Source organism: Thalassophryne amazonica, chromosome 13 (genome assembly GCF_902500255.1).
Source record: "Thalassophryne amazonica chromosome 13, fThaAma1.1, whole genome shotgun sequence".
In the NCBI taxonomy this organism is placed as follows: Eukaryota; Metazoa; Chordata; class Actinopteri; order Batrachoidiformes; family Batrachoididae; genus Thalassophryne; species Thalassophryne amazonica.
The window spans coordinates 3522556-3541868 of record NC_047115.1 but is presented as its reverse complement, the minus strand read 5'-3'; the positions used below and the strand labels follow the sequence as shown (position 1 = coordinate 3541868).

The 19313-nt window shown below is 41.7% G+C and overlaps 1 protein-coding gene across 1 annotated transcript in view; it reads right to left on the bottom strand.

The window, feature by feature from the left end:
• The window catches only part of LOC117523308 (ninein-like), a 142377-nt gene that overhangs the window by 106964 nt on the left and 16100 nt on the right, over positions 1–19313 (bottom strand). The window contains 2 exon segments of the mRNA XM_034184796.1: positions 14972–15068; positions 15557–15768. Of these exon segments, the coding sequence (XP_034040687.1) occupies positions 14972–15068; positions 15557–15739 (280 nt within the window). The 5' untranslated portion in view covers positions 15740–15768.

Genomic DNA, 19313 nt, shown 5'->3' with positions numbered 1-19313 from the left:
GTGATCTGCTTTTTTTCTATAAAATTAAACAACTGAATGAACATCCTCCGAGGCCGGTGATTCCATAATTTTTGCCAGGGGTTGTAGTTAAAGCCAGAAGTGGCAAGCCAAGAAAAATCTCAGATAAGCTGAAGCGAAGGATGGTGAGAACAGTCAAGTCAACCCACAGACCTGCTGTGTGGCCAGTGCAGGTACACTCTAAAACATTGCAGCTGCGTTTAGTTATGTCCACTTGCTACCTCTCTTTAACATAAAGAGCTGTTACAAGTTTTGGATGTTGAACTCAACTTTACAACTCAAAGTTGAGTTAGAGATAATAAAGATAAGATCTGTATCAGGTCTGGTTGACGGCTGTGGCAGGACACAAATGCAGGACTCAGACGCAAAGCTCTGTAGGTAAAAACTGTTTACTTAAATAGTAAATGGGGTCCGGTACACAGGTAGGCAGTCCAAAATGAGCAACAGTACTAGGAGCATCAGGCAAAGGCATGGTCAAGGAAACGCGAAGGTGGTCAAAACACACAAGAGGCTAGCAGGTCGAGAATACAAAAACAGAGCTGGAGAGAAGGCACTAGGTGCATCAATCTGATGAAGGACAAAGGAAACTGGAGAGCTATTTATACACCCAGGTGATGAGGTGCAAATTCAATCAATCAATCAATCAATTTTTTTTATATAGCGCCAAATCACAACAAACAGTTGCCCCAAGGCGCTTTATATTGTAAGGCAAGGCCATACAATAATTATGTAAAACCCCAACGGTCAAAACGACCCCCTGTGAGCAAGCACTTGGCTACAGTGGGAAGGAAAAACTCCCTTTTAACAGGAAGAAACCTCCAGCAGAACCAGGCTCAGGGAGGGGCAGTCTTCTGCTGGGACTGGTTGGGGCTGAGGGAGAGAACCAGGAAAAAGACATGCTGTGGAGGGGAGCAGAGATCGATCACTAATGATTAAATGCAGAGTGGTGCATACAGAGCAAACAGAGAAAGAAACAGTGCATCATGGGAACCCCCCAGCAGTCTACGTCTATAGCAGCATAACTAAGGGATGGTTCAGGGTCACCTGATCCAGCCCTAACTATAAGCTTTAGCAAAAAGGAAAGTTTTAAGCCTAATCTTAAAAGTAGAGAGGGTGTCTGTCTCCCTGATCTGAATTGGGAGCTGGTTCCACAGGAGAGGAGCCTGAAAGCTGAAGGCTCTGCCTCCCATTCTACTCTTACAAACCCTAGGAACTACAAGTAAGCCTGCAGTCTGAGAGCGAAGCGCTCTATTGGGGTGATATGGTACTACGAGGTCCCTAAGATAAGATGGGACCTGATTATTCAAAACCTTATAAGTAAGAAGAAGAATTTAAAATTCTATTCTAGAATTAACAGGAAGCCAATGAAGAGAGGCCAATATGGGTGAGATATGCTCTCTCCTTCTAGTCCCCGTCAGTACTCTAGCTGCAGCATTTTGAATTAACTGAAGGCTTTTTAGGGAACTTTTAGGACAACCTGATAATAATGAATTACAATAGTCCAGCCTAGAGGAAATAAATGCATGAATTAGTTTTTCAGCATCACTCTGAGACAAGACCTTTCTGATTTTAGAGATATTGTGTAAATGCAAAAAAGCAGTCCTACATATTTGTTTAATATGCGCTTTGAATGACATATCCTGATCAAAAATGACTCCAAGATTTCTCACAGTATTACTAGAGGTCAGGGTAATGCCATCCAGAGTAAGGATCTGGTTAGACACCATGTTTCTAAGATTTGTGGGGCCAAGTACAATAACTTCAGTTTTATCTGAGTTTAAAAGCAGGAAATTAGAGGTCATCCATGTCTTTATGTCTGTAAGACAATCCTGCAGTTTAGCTAATTGGTGTGTGTCCTCTGGCTTCATGGATAGATAAAGCTGGGTATCATCTGCGTAACAATGAAAATTTAAGCAATACCGTCTAATAATACTGCCTAAGGGAAGCATATATAAAGTGAATAAAATTGGTCCTAGCACAGAACCTTGTGGAACTCCATAATTAACTTTAGTCTGTGAAGAAGATTCCCCATTTACATGAACAAATTGTAATCTATTAGACAAATATGATTCAAACCACCGCAGCGCAGTGCCTTTAATACCTATGGCATGCTCTAATCTCTGTAATAAAATTTTATGGTCAACAGTATCAAAAGCAGCACTGAGGTCTAACAGAACAAGCACAGAGATGAGTCCACTGTCCGAGGCCATAAGAAGATCATTTGTAACCTTCACTAATGCTGTTTCTGTACTATGATGAATTCTAAAACCTGACTGAAACTCTTCAAATAGACCATTCCTCTGCAGATGATCAGTTAGCTGTTTTACAACTACCCTTTCAAGAATTTTTGAGAGAAAAGGAAGGTTGGAGATTGGCCTATAATTAGCTAAGATAGCTGGGTCAAGTGATGGCTTTTTAAGTAATGGTTTAATTACTGCCACCTTAAAAGCCTGTGGTACATAGCCAACTAACAAAGATAGATTGATCATATTTAAGATCGAAGCATTAAATAATGGTAGGGCTTCCTTGAGCAGCCTGGTAGGAATGGGGTCTAATAAACATGTTGATGGTTTGGATGAAGTAACTAATGAAAATAACTCAGACAGAACAATCGGAGAGAAAGAGTCTAACCAAATACCGGCATCACTGAAAGCAGCCAAAGATAACGATACGTCTTTGGGATGGTTATGAGTAATTTTTTCTCTAATAGTTAAAATTTTGTTAGCAAAGAAAGTCATGAAGTCATTACTAGTTAAAGTTAATGGAATACTCAGCTCAATAGAGCTCTGACTCTTTGTCAGCCTGGCTACAGTGCTGAAAAGAAACCTGGGGTTGTTCTTATTTTCTTCAATTAGTGATGAGTAGAAAGATGTCCTAGCTTTACGGAGGGCTTTTTTATAGAGCAACAGACTCTTTTTCCAGGCTAAGTGAAGATCTTCTAAATTAGTGAGACGCCATTTCCTCTCCAAATTACGGGTTATCTGCTTTAAGCTACGAGTTTGTGAGTTATACCACGGAGTCAGACACTTCTGATTTAAAGCTCTCTTTTTCAGAGGAGCTACAGCATCCAAAGTTGTCTTCAATGAGGATGTAAAACTATTGACGAGATACTCTATCTCCCTTACAGAGTTTAGGTAGCTACTCTGCACTGTGTTGTTATATGGCATTAGAGAACATAAAGAAGGAATCATATCCTTAAACCTAGTTACAGCGCTTTCTGAAAGACTTCTAGTGTAATGAAACTTATTCCCTACTGCTGGGTAGTCCATCAGAGTAAATGTAAATGTTATTAAGAAATGATCAGACAGAAGGGAGTTTTCAGGGAATACTGTTAAGTGTTCTATTTCCATACCATAAGTCAGAACAAGATCTAAGATATGATTAAAGTGGTGGGTGGACTCATTTACTTTTTGAGCAAAGCCAATAGAGTCTAATAATAGATTAAATGCAGTGTTGAGGCTGTCATTCTCAGCATCTGTGTGGATGTTAAAATCGCCCACTATAATTATCTTATCTGAGCTAAGCACTAAGTCAGACAAAAGGTCTGAAAATTCACAGAGAAACTCACAGTAACGACCAGGTGGAAGATAGATAATAACAAATAAAACTGGTTTTTGGGACTTCCAATTTGGATGGACAAGACTAAGAGACAAGCTTTCAAATGAATTAAAGCTCTGTCTGGGTTTTTGATTAATTAATAAGCTGGAATGGAAGATTGCTGCTAATCCTCCGCCCCGGCCCGTGCTACGAGCATTCTGACAGTTAGTGTGACTCGGGGGTGTTGACTCATTTAAACTAACATATTCATCCTGCTGTAACCAGGTTTCTGTTAGGCAGAATAAATCAATATGTTGATCAATTATTATATCATTTACCAACAGGGACTTAGAAGAGAGAGACCTAATGTTTAATAGACCACATTTAACTGTTTTAGTCTGTGGTGCAGTTGAAGGTGCTATATTATTTTTTCTTTTTGAATTTTTATGCTTAAATAGATTTTTGCTGGTTATTGGTAGTCTGGGAGCAGGCACCGTCTCTACGGGGATGGGGTAATGAGGGGATGGCAGGGGGAGAGAAGCTGCAGAGAGGTGTGTAAGACTACAACTCTGCTTCCTGGTCCCAACCCTGGATAGTCACGGTTTGGAGGATTTAAGAAAATTGGCCAGATTTCTAGAAATGAGAGCTGCTCCATCCAAAGTGGGATGGATGCCGTCTCTCCTAACAAGACCAGGTTTTCCCCAGAAGCTTTGCCAATTATCTATGAAGCCCACCTCATTTTTTGGACACCACTCAGACAGCCAGCAATTCAAGGAGAACATGCGGCTAAACATGTCACTCCCGGTCCGATTGGGGAGGGGCCCAGAGAAAACTACAGAGTCCGACATTGTTTTTGCAAAGTTACACACCGATTTAATGTTAATTTTAGTGACCTCCGATTGGCGTAACCGGGTGTCATTACTGCCGACGTGAATTACAATCTTACCAAATTTACGCTTAGCCTTAGCCAGCAGTTTCAAATTTCCTTCAATGTCGCCTGCTCTGGCCCCCGGAAGACAATTGACTATGGTTGCTGGTGTCGCTAACTTCACATTTCTCAAAACAGAGTCGCCAATAACCAGAGTTTGATCCTCGGCGGGTGTGTCGTCGAGTGGGGAAAAACGGTTAGAGATGTGAACGGGTTGGCGGTGTACACGGGGCTTCTGTTTAGGGCTACGCTTCCTCCTCACAGTCACCCAGTCGGCCTGCTTACCCGGCTGCTCGGGATCTGCCAGGGGGGAACTAACGGCGGCTAAGCTACCTTGGTCCGCACCGACTACAGGGGCCTGGCTAACTGTAGAATTTTCCACGGTGCGGAGCCGAGTCTCCAATTCGCCCAGCCTGGCCTCCAAAGCTACGAATAAGCTACACTTATTACAAGTACCGTTACTGCTAAAGGAGGCCGAGGAATAACTAAACATTTCACACCCAGAGCAGAAAAGTGCGGGAGAGACAGGAGAAGCCACCATGCTAAATCGGCTAAGAGCTAGTAGCTACGCTAAGCTAGCGGATTCCTAAAAACACGCAAAGTGAATAATGTGTAAATAATTTAGAGGTGATTCAGCAGAAGGAGTGCTTTAGTTAAGGCACGTAAAGATTACACTGGGAAACAAATCGTAATCTAGATAACTAGATCAATCTAACTGCGCAGATTAAACAGCTAACAGATACAGAAAAACACCGCTGTGCTCCGGAACAGGAAGTGATACAATACCGCAGTGAGAGCCAACCACCAGTAGAGTGGAACCAATTGTGCATGGAAATTGGAACCAATTGTGCATGGAAAGCACCAGAATGGGGGAGTGGTCCTCACCAAGAGTCAGAGGGGACAGACAAGACAAGAGGCAGAGACAGAAAAACCCAAGCAGAAAGAACCCAACAAGAGAATACACACACAGAAAAGCAACATAACACAACAAAACCATAAAAATAAAACCAGACAAAACCCAAATCCTGACAGTATGTCCTGACATGAACTGAGGACCCCGGTCAGAGACAATATCTTGGGGGAACCCATGCAGACGAAAAACATTAGTCAACATAATCTCGGCTAATTCCTTCACAGAAGGCAATTTGGGCAATGGTACAAATTTGACAGACGATCAACAAGGGTTAGCATTACCGTATGTCCCTTGGATGGCGGAAGTCCAGTAACGAAGTCCATTGAGAAGTGAGTTTACAGCTGCTTGGGAACAGACAGACGGAGAAGAGCACCTGCAGGCAGCTGGGTGGAAGACTTGTGCAAAGCACAAACCTGACAGGCATTCACAAACTCAGAAATATCGGTAATCATGCGAGGCCACCAGAACCGTTGTTGCACCACGAACATTGTCTTCTTAATACCTGGATGACAGGAAAACGGACTACTATTTGCCCAATCAATAACCTCCCCCCTGAGGGGTACAGGAACAAACAGTTTCCCCGGGAGACACTCTTTCAGAATCGACTCATCCTTTAGAGCAGCTGAGACATGAGACTCTATTTCCCAGGTGATTGCTGAGACAAAGCAGGTGGTTGGAAGTACAGTACAGTGTTCAGAATAATAGTAGTGCTATGTGACTAAAAAGATTAATCCAGGTTTTGAGTATATTTCTTATTGATACATGGGAAACAAGGTACCAGTAGATTCAGTAAATTCTCACAAATCCAACAAGACCAAACATTCATGATATGCACACTCTTAAGGCTATGAAATTGGGCTATTAGTAAAACAAAGTAGAAAAGGGGGTGTTCACAATAACAGTAGTGTGGCATTCAGTCAGTGAGTTCATCAATTTTGTGGAACAAACAGGTGTGAATCAGGTGTCCCCTATTTAAGGATGAAGCCAGCACCTGTTGAACATGCTTTTCTCTAACCCTAACCCTAAAGCCTGAGGAAAATGGGACGTTCAAGACATTGTTCAGAAGAACAGCGTAGTTTGATTAAAAACTTGATTGGAGAGGGGAAAACTTATACGCAGGTGCAAAAAATTATAGGCTGTTCATCTACAATGATCTCCAATGCTTTAAAATGGACAAAAAACAGAGACACGTGGACGAAAACAAAAAATAACCATCAAAATGGATAGAAGAATAACCAGAATGGCAAAGGCTCACCCACTGATCAGCTCCAGGATGATCAAAGATAGTCTGGAGTTACCTGTAAGTGCTGTGACAGTTAGAAGACGCCTGTGTGAAGCTAATTTATTTGCAAGAATCCCCCGCAAAGTCCCTCTGTTAAATAAAAGACGTGCAGAAGAGGTTACAATTTGTCAAAGAACACATCAACTGGCCTAAAGAGAAATGGAGGAATATTTTGTGGACTGATGAGAGTAAAATTGTTCTTTTTGGGTCCAAGGGCCGCAGACAGTTTGTGAGACGACCCCCAAACTCTGAATTCAAGCCACAGTTCACAGTGAAGACAGTGAAGCATGGTGGTGCAAGCATCATGATATGGGCATGTTTCTCCTACTATGGTGTTGGGCCTATATATCACATACCAGGTATCATGGATCAGTTTGGATATGTCAAAATACTTGAAGAGGTCATGTTGCCTTATGCTGAAGAGGACATGCCCTTGAAATGGGTGTTTCAACAAGACAATGACCCCAAGCACACTAGTAAACCAGCAACATCTTGGTTCCAAACCAACAAAATTAATGCCTCGCAGATGTGAAGAAATCATGAAAAACTGTGGTTATACAACTAAATAGTGATTCACAGGATTGCTAAAAAAAACAGTCTGAAGATAATAGTTTTGAGTTTGTAGCGTCAACAGCAGATGCTACTATTATTGTGAACACCCATTTTTCTACTTTTTTTACTAATAGCCCAATTTCATAGCCTTAAGAGTGTGCATATCATGAATGCTTGGTCTTGTTGGATTTGTGAGAATCTACTGAATCTACTGGTACCTTGTTTCCCATGTGACAATAAGAAATATACTCAAAACCTGGATTAATCTTTTTAGTCACTTAGCACTACTATTATTCTGAACACTACTGTATATTGCCGGGATCTTCCAGGACATCGGGCCCATCATATTGTCGGGAAAGCGCATCTATCTTACCATTCTTAGAACCCAGTCAGTAGGTAATGATGAAATCAAAGCGACTAAAGAAAATTGCCCAACGAGCCTGACGAGCATTGAGACGCTTAGCTGTGAGTAAATACGCCAAATCTTTGTGATCCGCATATACAAGAAAAGGCATCTGTGCCCCTCAAGCCAGTGTTGCCACTCCGCCAAGGCCACTTTTACCGCCAGCAGTTCACGGTCTCAGATGCTGTAATTGCACTCTGCAGCTGACAACTTACAAGACAGAAAAGCACATGGATGTAACCTTCTGTCAGTGGGACACATCTGAGACAGGACTGCTCCCACACCCACATCAGAAGCATCAACCTTAACCACAAACTGCTGAGTAGCATGGCAGGAGTAGCATGGGGGCTGCCGTAAAGCATTGTTTAGGACCCTGAATGCCTTGTCACACTGCGGCGTCCACCTGAATACACGGAGGGATGAGGTGACATTGTACAGTGGAGTGGCTATAGAACTGAAATTTTGGATGAATTTATGATACAAATTAGCAAATCCCAGAAATCTTTGGACCTCTTTATGGCTACCGGGCACCGCCCATTCATGCACTGTCACCACCTTGTCCGGATCCATCTGAACACTACCCTCTGAAATCACGAAGCCCAGGAAGGACACCGTGGACTGATGGAACTTACATTTATCCTGACAGGGTGATGCACTTGGCTCAATGGCATTGCCTCTGATTCATCAAAATTTATTTTATATCTGGAGAATTCACTAAATCGATTAATAACATTAAGGACTGAGGCAACAGATATTTCTGGTTTTGTAATAAACAATAAAACATCATCCGCATACAACAAGATTCTGTGCTGCTTTTGATTCATTGATATTCCATAAATATCAGGATGAGTTCTAATAGCTTCTGCTAGCGGCTCAATTGCAATCGCAAACAGCAATGGTGACAGAGGACATCCTTGCAGAGTCCCTCTTCCCAGAGCAAAGTATGGAGAGCATTTGCCATTTGCAATAACGGCCGCCATCGGATTATGGTATAGCAGTCTAGCCCATTCACTAAAATTTTCGCCTATGTCAATTTGTTTGAGTGTGAAGAACAGGAAATCCCATTCTATGCGATCGAATGCCTTTTCTGCATCCAGCAACGCAATCAAACCCTTAATATCTTTTTTGACACAGTTGAATGATATTAAGTAACCTTCTAACATTATTATAGGAGTTCCTTCCAGTAATAAACCCCATTTGATCATTGTTAATGACATGAGGAAGGATTTTTTTCCAGCCTTCAAGCCAAAGATTTAGATAGGAGCTTAAAGTCTGTGTTCAACAAGCTAAGAACAGTAGGGTCTTGTCTGTCTCGCTTGGTGCTTGGTGGGGGAGCGTCACACTCTGTTTAGTCCACACCCTGTTCTGGATCTTTCCACAGGTGTTTCCAATCTGTAGCTCATTACTTGGTGTATTTAAGCTTCACTGATTGCACTGACAATTTGCCTGATCACTACGCCTTGTGCCACCGCTTCTAGCTCTGTTCCTTTGTATTATTCAAGTCCTGCTGCCACATTGTGTTTTGACCACCTGCCCGTTTATCCCGACCACGCCATTCGCTTGATGATTCTGATCTGTTTGCTGTTTTTGGACTGCCTCTCTGTGTACCGGACCTCACTGATTAATTCAGTAAACATCTCTTTGAACCTGAGCTGCTGTGTCGAGTCCTGCATTTGTCTCCAGCCTTTCCTGTTCAACAAACCTGATAGTTTCAAGAGAATGATTAAACATATTCAATAAAGGCTTCACCATCAGTGACCTAATTTGTTTGAAAAATTCTGAACTAAAGCCAATGGGACCCAGAGCTTTTCCTCATTGTAAAACACAGACAGCTTCATTCACTTCTTAGCTAATTATAGGCCAATTTCCAACCTTCCTTTTCTCTCAAAGATTCTTGAGAGGGTAGTTGTAAAACAGCTAACTGATCACCTGCAGAGGAATGGTCTATTTGAAGAGTTTCAGTCAGGTTTTAGAATTCATCATAGTACAGAAACAGCATTAGTGAAGGTTACAAATGATCTTCTTATGGCTTCGGACAGTGGACTTTTTTCTGTGCTTGTTCTGTTGGACCTCAGTGCTGCTTTTGATACTGTTGACCATAAAATTTTATTACAGAGATTAGAGCATGTCATAGGTATTAAAGGCACTGCGCTGCGGTGGTTTGAATCATATTTGTCTAATAGATTACAGTTTGTTCATGTAAATGGGGAATCTTCTTCACGGACTAAAGTTAATTATGGAGTTCCACAAGGTTCTGTGCTAGGACCAATTTTATTCACTTTATACATGCTTCCCTTAGGCAGTATTATTAGACGGTATTGCTTAAATTTTCATTGTTACGCAGATGATACCCAGCTTTATCTATCCATGAAGCCAGAGGATACACACCAATTAGCTAAACTGCAGGATCGTCTTACAGACATAAAGACATGGATGACCTCTAATTTCCTGCTTTTAAACTCAGATGAAACTGAAGTTATTGTACTTGGCCCCACAAATCTTAGAAGCATGGTGTCTAACCAGATCGTTACTCTGGATGGCATTTCCCTGATCTCTAGTAATACTGTGAGAAATCTTGGAGTCATTTTTGATCAGGATATGTCATTCAAAGCGCATATTAAACAAATATGTAGGACTGCCTTTTTGCATTTACGCAATATCTCTAAAATCAGAAAGGTCTTGTCTCAGAGTGATGCTGAAAAACTAATTCATGCATTTATTTCCTCTAGGCTGGACTATTGTAATTCATTATTATCAGGTTGTCCTAAAAGTTCCCTAAAAAGCCTTCAGTTGGTTCAGAATGCTGCAGCTAGAGTACTGACGGGGACTAGCAGGAGAGAGCATATCTCACCCGTGTTGGCCTCTCTTCATTGGCTTCCTGTTAATTCTAGAATAGAATTTAAAATTCTTCTTCTTACTTATAAGGTTTTGAATAATCAGGTCCCATCTTATCTTAGGGACCTCATAGTACCATATTACCCCATTAGAGCGCTTCGCTCTCAGACTGCGGGCTTACTTGTAGTTCCTAGGGTTTGTAAGAGTAGAATGGGAGGCAGAGCCTTCAGCTTTCAGGCTCCTCTCCTGTGGAACCAGCTCCCAATTCAGATCAGGGAGACAGATACCCTCTCTACTTTTAAGATTAGGCTTAAAACTTTCCTTTTCGCTAAGGCTTATAGTTAGGGCTGGATCGGGTGACCCTGGACCATCCCTTGGTTATGCTGCTTTAGACGTAGATTGTGGGGGGGTTCCCATGATGCACTGTTTCTTTCTCTTTTTGCTCCGTATGCATCACTCTGCATTTAATCATTAGTGATCGATCTCTGCCCCCCTTCACGGCATGTCTTTTTCCTGTTTTTTTCCCTCAGCCCCAACCAGTCTCAGCAGAAGACTGCCCCTCCCTAAGCCTGGTTCTGCTGGAGGTTTCTTCCTGTTAAAAGGGAGTTTTTCCTTCCCACTGTTGCCAAGTGCTTGCTCATAGGGGGTCGTTTTGACCGTTGGGGTTTTTTATAATTATTGTATGGCCTTGCCTTACAATATAAAGCGCCTTGGGGCAACTGTTTGTTGTGATTTGGCGCTATATAAGAAAAAAGTTGATTGATTGACTTCTTCTAATGTTATAGGTTTATTCAAATCTGATTTTTGAACAACACTAGGCTTGAGAAGAATTAAATCAGAAAAAAAGTTCTCCATCAATCTTGTTCACTCGTGTAAAGGTTTTGATAAAATTCTGTAAAAACCTTATTTATACCATTGCTATCCATTTGAACATGAGCAGAGGAGTCCTTAACACAGGGAATGTTTTGAGAATCAGCTCTTTTCTTCACCAAATGAGCCAAATACTTGCTGGGCTTATTGTCAAACTCGTACAATACGTTGCTTTGCTCTTTGAATGAGCAATGAGTTAAATGTCAACCTTGTGGCCAAAGTGATTTTTAAATTAGCCCCAGCTGGGTTCTGGTTATATGCACATTCACATTCAGAGAATTGTACTGTAATTCTAGCTTCCACTGTTCTTCTAGACACTTGTTTTTTTTTTTATTGTTGTTGTTGTTTTTTTGCTTTTTTCATAAGGAATAATTAAACCACTCGAGTATGCTTTACATGTCTCCCATAAAGTATCTGGAACTCAGTTTGGAAATAAGAAATAAAATGTAGGTCATTTAACAAATGTGTATTAAATCGCCATCTTTTCAAACGTTGTTGCGCCTCCCCATGTATAAATTTTAAGTAAACTAGATGGTCCTGTATTGTGATACTCATCAATATTGCAGGCCAGAACAGAGTACAACAGTGTTTTTGGAGCAAACAGATAATCTATTCTGGAACTGGTTTTGTGCACTGCTGAGAAGAATGTGAATTCTTTTGTTGTGAAAGTGTAGGAACACGGACCCACAACAGGGGGCGCAAATGAACGGACAATGGAGGAAGTCAAATAACAACACTTTACTGTTGTGAATAAGCACAACAAACACAACGGATCACAACAATAGACAAAGAAGTCAATTTACAAGAATGTGTCACGTGGGCAGGCTCGAAGATAAGAGACATCTGTCCAAAGCAGAACCGGAACCACACGATTTCCTCCGCCACCGAACCCCGGGAATACTGGAGCCAAGTCCCGAACTCCCAGGTGGCCACTGCCTCCGCGTGTCGGATCTGGTACTGCTGGCGAGGAACAAAAACAGTTAAAGGTGGGTGCGTTGGCACCGGCAATCCGTATGGCGGGGAAAACCACCTCCACCTCTCGTTGGAAGAACGTCTGTTATTTAATGCACAAAAAAGTACGAAAGGGTTACTGTCAAAACACAGTCAGCTGAGAACATTACCTTCCAGGTAGAACGATATCTCGGCAAAGAGGTGGAGATGTTGTCCTGCTGATATACCCCTGCTGATCAGATGATTGGTGACAGCTGTTGTAGGTGATAAGTGACAGCTGTCACCCCAGCTGCTCCTGTGAGGCGGCAGCGCCCTCTGGTGCCTGGAGCCCGCACTCCAGACAGGGCGCCCTCTGGTGGTGGTGGGCCAGCAGTACCTCCTCTTCAGCGGCCCACACATCTTTATTATTAGGATTAAGCATTTGCCATAGGTCCAAATAATCCAACTCATCAAATACGATACCATATGATACGATACACTTTACAGGGAAATTTTCCTTAGACTTCAAGTGCTCTACAAGCATTTCTGTCTCAAAAATCAATAAATAGAACAACAAAACAGTACACTGCTTGCATGCCTATGAAAAATCATCAGCATATTGCACATTTCTATAATATAATTTACAATTAAAACAGCATAATAGAACAGATAAAAACCAGATTAAAACACATAATAAGTTAAAGTACACACCTTACTTGTACACATGCACATTCACACACAGGCACACATATACACACACACACATACATACAGTATTGTTCAGAATAATAGTAGTGCTATGTGACTAAAAAGATTAATCCAGGTTTTGAGTATATTTCTTATTGTTACATGGGAAACAAGGTACCAGTAGATTCAGTAGATTCTCCCAAATCCAACAAGACCAAGCATTCATGACATGCACACTCTTAAGGCTATGAAATTGGGCTATTAGTAAAAAAAAGTAGAAAAGGGGGTGTTCACAATAACAGTAGTGTGGCATTCAGTCAGTGAGTTTGTCAATTTTGTGGAACAAACAGGTGTGAATCAGGTGTCCCCTATTTAAGGATGAAGCCAGCACCTGTTGAACATGTTTTTCTCTTTGAAAGCCTGAGGAAAATGGGATGTTCAAGACATTGTTCAGAAGAACAGCGTAGTTTGATTAAAAAGTTGATTGGAGAGGGGAAAACTTATACGCACGTGCAAAAAATTATAGGCTGTTCATCTAAAATGATCTCCAATGCTTTAAAATGGAAAAAAAAAAAAAAAAAAAACAGAGACGCGTGGAAGAAAATGGAAAACAACCATCAAAATGGATAGAAGAAAACAGAAAACAACCATCAAAATGGATAGAAGAATAACCAGAATGGCAAAGGCTCACCCATTGATCAGCTCCAGGATGATCAAAGACAGTCTGGAGTTACCTGTAAGTGCTGTGACAGTTAGAAGACGCCTGTGTGAAGCTAATTTATTTGCAAGAATCCCCCGCAAAGTCCCTCTGTTAAATAAAAGACGTGCAGAAGAGGTTACAATTTGCCAAAGAACACATCAACTGGCCTAAAGAGAAATGGAGGAATATTTTGTGGACTGATGAGAGTAAAATTGTTCTTTTTGGGTCCAAGGGCCGTAGACAGTTTGTGAGATGACCCCCAAACTCTGAATTCAAGCCACAGTTCACAGTGAAGAAAGTGAAGCATGGTGGTGCAAGCATCATGATATGGGCATGTTTCTCCTACTATGGTGTTGGGCCTATATATCACATACCAGGTATCATGGATCAGTTTGGATATGTCAGAATACTTGAAGAGGTCATGTTAGCTTATGCTGAAGAGGACATGCCCTTGAAATGGGTGTTTCAACAAGACAATGACCCCAAGCACACTAGTAAACCAGCAAAATCTTGGTTCCAAACCAACAAAATTAATGCCTCGCAGATGTGAAGAAATCATGGAAAACTGTGGTTATACAACTAAATAGTGATTCACAGGATTGCTAAAAAAAAAGCAGTTTGAACATAATAGTTTTGAGTTTGTAGCATCAACAGCAGATGCTACTATTATTGTGAACACCCCCTTTTCTACTTTTTTTTTACTAATAGCCCAATTTCATAGCCTTAAGAGTGTGCATATCATAAATGCTTGGTCTTGTTGGATTTGTGAGAATCTACTGAATCTACTGGTACCTTGTTTCCCATGTAACAATAAGAAATATACTCAAAACCTGGATTAATCTTTTTAGTCACATAGCACTACTATTATTCTGAACACTACTGTACATATGTTATTCCCCCATGAACAAGCAAACATATCTAACTCCAAATAACAAAAGGGGGGTCAACCCCAACTTCAGAAGAAGAGCCCTTTCCACTAGGGCCTTTTAACCTTACTCTGGATGTGGCTATGATTGTTTCTGAGTCTGCATAATCAGGTGCAATCAGTATTTAGTCAGCCCTGCATAAATTCTATCCCAATGTCCTATGGTCAATTATTGTACATCCCGTCCTTATGTTACTTGAAATGCTCAAATGTCAAAAACAAAATAACTTAATAGATAAGAATTAGAGTGGTGGGTGTTTTTTGTGTGGGCACTGCTCCCTCACTCTCACACTGTGTATGTTATGTCCCCTTTAAAAATCAGCCATGTCTTTTCAGGGATTTCTAAACTGATTTTGTCGTCTGTCCCCTCACCAACCACCTGGTTTCTCACCTGGTTCCAGGTACCTGCTGTCGTCCTCTGATGTGCTGATGTCCAAAGAACGAGACAAAACTGCCACAAAGCCATCTTTAAACTGCTCAAAGTTCACCTGAAGACAAACAGACACCACATGTGATGAAGACATCTGGTTCAACATGTGATGATGATCTCTAATCTTGACTAAGTGGAGTCCATCAGACTGCTAATGTGATAGGCTGGTCTCTGGACACAGGATTCAGTCTGTACCCGTAAACATATAGAGGACGTTGAACGTTTGCAGGTGCTCGTGGGAGAAGGTTTCAGACAGTTGGTAGCCACAGAAGGAGCATTTAGACTAATACTGATGCTAACAAACGCTATAAGAACTGTTCAGTATAAATCTGAGTTAAGTTACTTCAGTTTGTCTGTCTGAATGAGAGGAACTACTTTATGTGCGGATGAAGCAGCGGATGTGCTGCGGCTGAGGAATATAAGTGGTATTTCTGAGCACCTGTGTAACATCATGTTGTTGGATCATCAGCCGGCAGTGTGTGTGTGTGTGTGTGTGTGTGTGTGTGTGTGTGTGTGTGTGTGTGTGTCTGCCACGTTGTACTTTACCCTGGCATAGGGTCGCTCTGACAGCAGCGTGTCCAGCAGCAGCGGCAAGTGAGCGTCCAGCTGCAGCTTTCGGCACAGCGCCGTTAGCTCCTGCCTGTCCAGGAAGCCTGTGGCTGTTGTGTCGCAGCTGTCGAACTCTGCCTTCAGCTGGGCGACATAATAGCTGTGATCCGCATCCTCCATCGCCACACATCACGCTGCAACGCCACCACCTGGAGGCGGGGACAGTAACAAAGCCGTCACTCAGGTTTATGAGATATGATCACCGATGAACAGGCAAAAACAAGATGAAGATTAAACAGACTCATATAACGAGATGACATTGAGAGACATGAGGAGATGACAAGAAAGATGACACGAAGAGATGAACACGATGAAATGACATTACGACACTGTGGGATGACACGATAAGATGTGGTAACACGATGAGATGACACTGTTACATTGTGGGATCACAAGGGATGGGTATAGATAAGATTTTATCGATATCGATGCCATTACTGATTCCGCTTATCGATCTGATTCCTTATCGATTCCCTTAAGGTGCGTTTACACATAACCAAGACGCATTACGAATGTCATTTTTCTGTCATTCGTGACACATTCCTGACATGTTTAACGTGACTTAACGCATCTGAATAGGTTTCTTAATAGTGCGTGTTGGTGTGTGATATTCTTGATATTCATGGAGCATGTTTTTGTCTGTCAAAAAATCTTCCACGAATGTTACACACCACCCTCATTTCGTCTCATGTCGTGGTGGTCGCAACTGAGCGTATTGATCTGTCTTGATGAGTATTGATCCTTAATAGAACGTGACAACGTTCGTAGTGGTTCCTGTGATGGGTCTTGGAGCCCAAACTGTCACGCGTTATTACGAAGTGACACGGAAACTGTCAAGTTTTGACACGACTTGTAACGCGGTGTCACATTTCACTGCACGCCACGACGAATCAGTTTTCTGTCACATGCGCACAATTAAACTCGGCTCCAAGTGTCGTTCCACAGTTCCTGCTGACGCTCCTCAGGACACTCCTGCAGGTGTTCCACCTGCTGTTGTAACCGATAAGCGGGAGAACGAGTCTGAGCCAGAAGAACCAGAGGAGCGAGAGGAAACTCACGTGCAGCCAGACATCTCTGCACCTCCTCCAGTCCGGCGGAGGAAGAAGCGTGCCCACAATTAAACCCTGCTGCACCGCATTCAGTTTGATTGCTGACACCAAGTCGGCTAAAAGTCTAATTTCAGTGCTCTTCAGCGCGCTCCTGCAGGTGTTCCACCTGCAGGTGTTCCACCTGCTACATGTGCCTGATGTTTGGGAAAATGCGCGAGATGCATGAAGCCACACATCTGGCTCTGTCCTCCTCCTCCTCCTCTCTGCACCACTCCATGGCACAGAGCCCAACTACGCATGCAGTCACAAAGTTCTTCTGAAAAACTGGAGCGATCTGAATTCGGTTGGATGAATATGGGTGTGTGTGTGGGGACAATTCACCTCGTTCACAACGTGACAGAACTTAACGATGCGCTGTTACGCGCAATAGCGTGCAACAACGCAGAACACTATTCTTGACCGCGTGTAATGGTTCCTGATAATTCTCCAGCAACACGTGCCATTAATCGTAACGTGTGGTAACAGGTTGCAGCAGTTCCTGAGGACACCTGACCCCTCTGCCCCGAATCATCACATTCGTGATCAGCGGCCAAGAATGTGTACTTCGTGGCATTCGTGACTTGTCGTCGTTATGTGTAAACACAGCATTATCAATACCTCTTGTGAATTTTCTGTGTACTAAAAGCAGGCTTTCAAGGTTTTCTATGTCAACAACATTTTATTGTCTATTGTCTTAAAATAAATAAATATGAAATTGGTCACTGGATCCTTGATCTCTGGACATAAATACAAATAAACAAAATCTGTAGATTTGTCGTCAGCATTTCCTTTCAGACATTCTGGCATGAATGTCTCTCCATACCTCTGAGCTGACCTCAGTCGGCTGCTGCACCTCAGTGCAGGACGTCTCATTTTGGGAGGAAAAAAAAACATTTTGATCGATTACAGTTTGTTTGTATTACAACATTTGGAAAGAGGTGTCATTTGATTTAAACGGCGTTTCACTTTGAATTTATTAATTCCAACTGGACTTTATCTTTCTAACTTGACTCGTCAGAGAGCCGCACAGTGTTTGGAGCTGTGTGAACAGAACAGAGGACGATTCTTGTTTCTTTCTCCCAACAAGACGGGAGTCCCAGTTAGTAACTTTAATCTGCACAAACGTGACTCACGATTGACATATTCAGGGATAAAAGTGGTGAAAAAACAAAAAAGCTGAAAACCAAAATTACCCCCCAACACCACCTGCATGAAAATGTTTGAATTCTAGAAGCTCTGAAATGCAATCTGGGACTATTCCAGATGATAAATCGCAGTGAGTGCAGCATCCATTTAGAGAGGAAAAAAAACCTTTCCATATTCAAATTCATTCCAGTAGTATTCTGCTCTTACTAGGATGCAGCAGTTTTCTAGTTTGGCAGATAGTTCTGGAGGAAATCACTGAAGAAATTAACACACTGAAAATATGGTTTGACTGAAACAAACTGTCATTAAACTTAAATAAGACAGGGATGAAATGGAGGTGGAAGAGTCACTAGGTGTTCACAGGAAACATTTATTTCTATATGTATGTATTTATTTTCATTGTTAGTTTGTTTTATCTTTTCTGCTGTTTTGTTTTATCAGGTTCTTTTTGTGTCTTTCTCTAAAACTGTATTGTAACATTACTTGTTATTATTACTATAACTGTACTTGTTGCTATTATTATTATTATTATATAAATAAAAATAAATAAAAAAATTACAATTTTTAATACATTTGACTCTTTTGTGACAACAAACGCTGAGCCATTAATTATTACACAGAAAACAAAGGCACACAAACATGCTGTGATGCGAACAGCTATGCTAACTTTAACAATGAAAACGCCATAGACATGGTAACGCGTTAGGATCGGTCCCATTTTGAAGTTATAAAATACATCTATCAACTGTTTCAGAAGACGGTAACAGGTCAGTTTAACATTAAAAAAAGGTAAATATTACTCACAGACATATCTTCTTTTGGGTTTTAGTGTGGAAAAATTAAGATAAAGCGAAATAAAACAAAGAACCAACGAAGCAGCAGAGCTAAGTATTGGTTCAAGGTTCAAAGCAAAGCCACGCTGCAGAAATGGTTGATTACAGACACGCTGCAGGGTCTGTAATCAGTGTAGAAAAATGACTGTTTTCCTGACAAACACCCCCGAAAACAACAGCCACTCTCAAGCACCGATAAGGGAATTGTTAAGCAAAAAGGTTATTGATGTCCACCGAATCATTTCTTAACGATACCCGAAAAGAACCGGTTCTCGATACCCATCCCTAGGGATGACACGATAAGACATGATAACACAATGAGACAACACTGTGACACTGTAGGATGACACGATAAAACTTGACAACACGATGAGATGACACTGTGACACTGTGGGATGACATGATAAGACATGACAACACAAATAGACAACACTGCGACACTGTAGGATGATGACACGATAAAACTTGACAACACAATGAGACAACACTGCAACACTGTAGGATGACACGATAAGACATGAAACATGATGAGATGACACTGCGACACTGTAGGATGACACAATAAGACATGACAACATGATGAGACGACACTGCGACACTGTAGGATGACACGATAAAACTTGACAA